The sequence below is a fragment of the Lolium rigidum genome, chromosome 3 (genome assembly GCF_022539505.1).
Source record: "Lolium rigidum isolate FL_2022 chromosome 3, APGP_CSIRO_Lrig_0.1, whole genome shotgun sequence".
NCBI classification, from domain to species: domain Eukaryota; kingdom Viridiplantae; phylum Streptophyta; class Magnoliopsida; order Poales; family Poaceae; genus Lolium; species Lolium rigidum.
This window is the reverse complement of record NC_061510.1, coordinates 309,715,779-309,722,015: the sequence shown is the minus strand read 5'-3', so window position 1 is coordinate 309,722,015 and position 6,237 is coordinate 309,715,779. Positions and strand designations below refer to the sequence as shown.

The 6,237-nt window shown below is 39.3% G+C and overlaps 1 protein-coding gene across 2 annotated transcripts; it reads left to right on the top strand.

Annotated features, from left to right (window-relative positions):
* The first annotated feature begins 226 nt into the window (after positions 1-226).
* Positions 227-6,215, top strand: LOC124699845 (DNA polymerase kappa). 2 transcript variants are annotated; one of them, XM_047232081.1, is made up of 14 exons: positions 227-373; positions 1,012-1,184; positions 1,406-1,579; positions 1,804-1,927; positions 2,007-2,107; positions 2,280-2,366; positions 2,676-2,771; positions 3,236-3,356; positions 3,483-3,611; positions 4,265-4,356; positions 4,439-4,550; positions 5,020-5,264; positions 5,351-5,577; positions 5,913-6,215. In XM_047232081.1, exons 1-14 carry the CDS (start codon positions 286-288, stop codon positions 6,028-6,030), a joined length of 1,887 nt encoding a protein of 628 aa, XP_047088037.1. In that variant the 5' UTR covers positions 227-285; the 3' UTR covers positions 6,031-6,215. The 2 variants fall into 2 exon arrangements, with proteins under 2 accessions (XP_047088037.1, XP_047088036.1); XM_047232080.1 differs by having other exon boundaries at positions 5,910-6,215.
* The last annotated feature ends 22 nt before the right edge of the window (positions 6,216-6,237 follow it).

Below are 6,237 nucleotides of genomic sequence, written 5' to 3'. Positions count from 1 at the left end.
GAATGTATGTAAATACTATTTACAAATCTTCCATATTATTTTATGAACGGGGAGAGAGTATTTTTTAAAAAAAAAGTGAAAGAAAAATCTCGCCGGCTCGCCGCTTTCTCTCTGTGTTCGCGCGCGCAGTATTGCTGGCGGCGGAGCTCTGACCTCGCCTCGCCCGCCCCCGCCCCCGCCCGTGCCCTAATCGCCGACGGAGGAGGCCTCGGCGCGCCTCCTCATTTCTATCTCTTGCTCGCTCCCCGCCGCCGGTGAGCGAGACCTCCGAGGGGCAGCGCAGCGATGGCGTCTTCGGCGGGGACTCCGTCGGACGGCGGAGGGGATAGGCCGTGGCAATCTTACCACACCGCATACACCAACGCTAAAGCGGGTAAGTAAATGCACTTGCCCTCTCTGTTCTCCTATGATTGCGCAGGTAGGGTTTGGGGCATTTGGCTGGGCGCTGTCTGTACGAATCCAACGGCATAAATCAGTTTTCTCTAGATTTGGTTTACTTTTTTATTGCTGTGCATAACATTGGACTAAATTTGGAGCTTGTTTTTGGCGGACGACTGGATTAACTGGTGACCGGAGCTGTGTGCACATAAAAAAACTGAAATAAAGCATACAGAGGAGTATTGGATTCAACAGGAAGCTTACATTTTCACCTTGGTGTCCAATATGTCAAAAATTCACAAGTGTGCGATATTGGTTATTTCCATTTGTTTGGCTGGTCACGTCAATGAATATATTCTTGAGCTAGTTCATAAATGAATAAATGATGATGCAATCACAAAAGAAGAGACCATTGGGTTCTCAGTTTGCAGGAGTGGGAACTATAAAAACTCTCCACATGGTTAGCAACACCCTCTTGAGTTGTATTATGTGTTGTCCGGCGCTTTGTTAGCGGTGACCATGGTGTGGTGTTTCTAGGAGTCCGTGTGCTGTACTAAAGGAGCATAGAATAGTACAGGAGTTCAGCATGTAGGACACGGCTTTGATACTTATTCTCTTGTTATGTTGCATTAGGAATGGAGGGAGTTGACAAGGAGAAGGTGCAGAGGGTAATATATGAAATGAGCAAGGGTTCAAAATATTTTGAGAATGAGCAGAAGAAGGAGGCAATTACCAGGCTAAAAATTGAGCATCTGCGTGCACAGTGTGCAAAGTTAACTGATAATGACATATCACATTTTCAGAAGGTATGGGGCAGTAAGTGTGTGTGCTAAGCTTTTGTGTTGGTTGTTTCTCCCTCCATCCCGTAATATAAGATGTATTTACAACCTTCTAACTCATACTACTATATTGGTTGTAATAACATCTTATACTTCCTCGATCCATGTGTCGTGTTTTACTCATGTGATCCTGTTTTTCTCTTTTTATGCTGTTATGCCTATGCACTGACAGTCTGACACAATTCCAGGTTGCTGAAAAGAAAATTTTAGAGCTGGAAGCTTCACGAGATCTTTCAAAGATATGGCTTCACACTGACATGGATGCCTTCTATGCTGCTGTTGAGACATTAGAAAATCCATCCCTGAAGGGAAAACCTTTGGCAGTAGGTAGCATGTCTATGATAGCTACTGCCAGTTATGAGGTTAGCATATGAGGTTCTTATGACATGTGCATTCCTTGTAATCTCTAAAAAATGATTAGTGATAATGTACCACTTTCCTGTGGAAGTATGATTGATGAAGTGTCGATCGCCTTATACTGGATTATCTATTTATCCAAAGTGGGTTTGGCTATTCTATATTTATTAAAACTACAAGCAATGTTCCCATTATCTGGTGTACGGTAATAATCGATTGAATCATGCAGGCGCGTAAATTTGGAGTCCGTGCAGCAATGCCTGGTTTTATTGGATGTAAACTGTGTCCTGACTTGGTTTTCGTCCGTCCCAATTTTGAGAGATACACTCACTATAGTGGATTAGCAAGAAAAGGTATGGAAAATGATGTTCATTTGGAAACATTTAAACATATATGCTATGCAACTAATTATTCAAGTATTTCTTGCCTTAGTTTTTGAAAGATATGATCCCAACTTCTTCGCAACAAGTCTAGATGAAGCATACCTAGATATTACAGAAGTCTGCATTGAGAGAGGCATTACAGGCGAGGAGGTAAGCTCAAACTTACCAATAATCACAACTCTCTCACGGTTTACTTACCAAGTGCATATGATGATATGGCTTGATTTGCCTTCCACGTTTCTATTATTCTTTCAGCATGCTAGTACTGTAATAACGAAAGATTGCTTCTCACATCGCCTGTGTTTCATACTTCCATTTAAAGGTTGCTTCTGAGCTTAGGGGTGCTGTTCACCAAGAAACTGGTCTAACATGTAGTGCCGGTGTTGCTCCAAACCGCATGATTGCAAAGGTCAGAGCCTGAAGTTCTTTTTTTTTTTGCTTAACTTTGATCCCTAGCCTAGAGGGTAACGGACTGTTCATATTATGTGTCTGTTTTGTGCCTGCCTTTGTTTAGATGCCACATTGGGTTAAGTTAAAGTAATAAGCTGAGACTTATTGACCGATACTGGCAAGTAGCTCGCTTTCCACAGCCATTATGAGTTGCAATTGGAATGGTTGTTTACCACACATGACAGGAAATATATAGGCTAACTCGTCATCGTTACTTATTTTAAATACCTTTTACATCCTTATAATTGTTCTGGTGTCTCTTTGCTAGGTTTGCTCTGATATTAACAAGCCTAATGGGCAATTTATTCTGCCAAATGACCGGGACGCTGTGACGACATTTGTGTCAACTTTACCTATAAGAAAGGTACTTTTTTTTTATATCTAGAAGGGTTCTTGTTTGTCAAGAAGTGTTTTATTAACCTATTGTTCTTTTTTCATTTTCACATTCCATATTCTTTACCTTGGTTAGACCATGGCATATTCATACTAGTATACAGAGTCTTCAACCTAAATTTGTGATATAGGTCCTGAGAATATTTATAGTTATTATTCTACATTTATGAATTCTTATTTTGTTATTAGTTAAGTTGGAATGTTATTTACTATGAGACGGTGACATATTCGTATCAGTGTACAGAGTCCTCTCGCCTAAGTTTGTGATATAGGTCCTGGACATATTTTTAGTTGTTATTTTATATTTATGAATTCTATTTTTGTTATTTGGTTTAGTCAGAAAGTTATTTACTACGAGCTGCTAAGTGATGTTTATCTTTTGGCATTCATCAAAAAACAAAAACTGATATGTTATTTGAAGATCTGTGTATGCAGATAGGTGGTATAGGCAAGGTAACAGAACAGATGTTACATCAGGTTCTTGGAATCAGTACATGCCAGGAGATGCTACAAAAGGCTGCTTCCTTATGTGCTCTTTTTTCAGAAGGCTCAACTGGTCCGTACATTTAGTAGTTTACTAAGCTATATTTTATCTATCCAAATAAGGATATCAGGAATCAATGTTCCGGAATTCAGATTTCTTCATCTGCTTACAAGATATGATCATTTTAATGCTCTTCAGATTTCTTTCTTTCGGTTGGCCTTGGATTAGGAGGTACGGAAACTCCTGAGCATAGGCTAAGGAAAAGTATGAGTTGCGAGCGAACTTTCTCTGCGACAGATGATTCTTCTTTGCTATTTGAGAAGTTAGGTAAATATTCTGATTCCTTTATAACTAATTAAGTAATTATTTTATAACTCAATTATTGAAGCTACTTTGGCAATTTCACATGTTGCCATACATATATCATTGGCACTTAAGCAACTAGATTTTGTTACAGAAGACAATAAGAGTAATATCTTCACAGATTATGTTTGCTCAATGGTTATATATGCAGTGCACCAAATCCTCTGCTAGAAAGAGCATTACTTCTTGATAGGGTCAATTGAATAATATGGTTAATTCCTTGAGCAAAATTTCTATTATCCCGTTGAAACTCTTCAGTTCGTCCAGTTTCAACCCTGAATCAAGTGTCATGTACCTTTTACTTTCCATAATTGTGGAGTGCTTATAATTTTTATTAAATGATTAAGCATCACTGCATCATTTCGTTTTTGCTGCAATATCAGGATAACATAATAGAACAGTTGTCATTACTTTGGTGAAAGATTGGCAAGACTATTGTTTTGTCTGATTGTGTAAATGCCTAAAAGTACCACATAAAACAATCTGTATGGGAATAAATCTCTGTAGGAACATTTAAAAGGTGGTATATATCACTTTTCAGGTGGTATTGCAACTGATATGACAAGTTGCTAAATTATTTTCAATGCAAGGTTCACCATACTATTTTCTATTTTCAGATAATCTCGCTGAAAATTTAGCTGATGACATGCAAAAGGAGTGCTTGAAGGGAAGGACGCTAACACTCAAACTAAAAACTGCAGCTTTTGAGGTAGCACTGACTAGTTTTTGTAACCATTGAAATGAGATTGTTTGTTTCATGACTGACTAGATCAATGAACCATCTAAACCAGGTTAGGACGAGAGCAGCAACTGCACCGAACTATATCAGCTCCAAGGAAGACATTCTGATCTACGCTAAGAAATTGCTTAAGGCTGAACTGCCTCTTTCTCTGAGATTGATGGGTAGGTGTGAGGATCTGAACTACTCCCTCCGATCCATAATAAGTGTCGCCGATTTAGTACAAAGTCGTACTAAATCAGCCCTTATTATGGATTGGATTTTGTGTCAAGTTTGATGACCACTAGTTGGCTGGAACTTCTTCCGGATTTGCTTTGAACTTCTGATATCTCTTACAAGCTCGGATCACAATAACCTGTACCTGAATCTCATCGTCTCCGCTGGCTGGGTCATCTTCAAGTTGGTCTAGCTGCTTTGGCAGGATGGCATGTAATTTTGGCTTGGTGCATGTTTTAAATTTTACGTTATCAATTGGAGTGCAATTAACATAAAAGGCATACTGCACATTGATCTTTTTGTATCTCCATATTTTGATGTATTTTTTTATATCGTTAGTATTACATTCCTTATAGACGTTTCTTTGCTCTTGCTACTCAGTGAAGTCAACTTTAACTGTCTAATGCACTTTTGCAGGGTTGCGAATGTCTCACTTTCACGGTGAGAAGGATGATTCGACCAGCCCGACACAAAGGACACTAGATCGTTTTTTCCATTCGTCAGAAAATAACTCAAATACCAATGGAACAAATGGTGCAAGTTCCACTGATGCCTCAGGAGGGAATAACTATTGTAATGATGTGACAACGACGGATGAGTTTTCGGTACATGATAATGAGAAATTATCTGTTCCAGAAGGTACTGTCTCAAGCAATATGAAGGTACTGTCTCAACCTCTCGACTGAGATTTTATGCATCGTATGTTTAGCCAACAGAAAAAGTCAATCAAACTCTGTTCTTTATGCAGGTTACACGGATTGAGAAGTTTGAGGAGTCGGCCAACTGCAAAGCTCCCGCTTCATCGAGTAAACCTGATCAGCATTTCTGGCTTGATGGCTATATCTGTTCCCTCTGTGGGTTTGAACTACCTCCGTGTTTTGAGGAGGAAAGGCAAGAACATTCGGATTTCCACTTGGCTGAAATGTTGCAGAAGGAAGATGCGGCAAACAGCCCTGGTCACCTCTCAAAGGACAGGTATTTCTCTGTTGCCACATGCCCAGTATATTTATTGTTGCCTATTGCTTTTATGCTTCTGCCACCACAATACCTTTGAACTAGCTGTAGCTACTGAAGCGTTCATTAGGAAGTGTTCACTAGATTGTGGTTGTGCACATACTTAAGTTTATTATGCTATTCCCTATGTGTTTATGTTAACTTTAGTTCCCATTGTTATTTCGAAAAAAATGACGAGTTGAACGAGACTATACAGGCAGCATAGATTTTATGTTTGATAATTCTGACACCATTTAGACATGAGATGAACTGGATGTTAACATACCTTGTTACATTATCTTGCACCCTGTTAGCAGGTTAGCTGAGAGGCCATGCTCCAGTACACCCACACAGAAGAAGAGACTGAAGTCCTCCAAAGAAGGCAAGCATATACCTATTGATTCTTTCTTCGTCAAGTGTAACAAGAAGGTGTAAGATAGCTTATACATGTTCTTAGACAACAGTGTAATGACGTAATCCTCCTGAGTGGAGGGCTCACTTACAAACTCCTGTACATGTAATTTTCCCTTGTGTTGTTGAGAGTAATATGTAAACATTACGTCAGCATTTCTTTTTTATAACTGAGCACTTGAGTAATTGGTTATGGAAGAGCTGGAGTTGTCCAGAGGAGAAATGGAGTTT

Coding starts and splice junctions, on each gene's coding strand:
- LOC124699845 (XM_047232080.1), top strand. CDS start 286: ATGGCGTCTTCGGCGGGGACTCCGTCGGACGGCGGAGGGGATAGGCCG. Junction 2,108..2,279: donor GAGGCATTACAGGCGAGGAG/GTAAGCTCAAAC, acceptor TTCCATTTAAAG/GTTGCTTCTGAGCTTAGGGG. Junction 4,551..5,019: donor TCTTTCTCTGAGATTGATGG/GTAGGTGTGAGG, acceptor GCACTTTTGCAG/GGTTGCGAATGTCTCACTTT.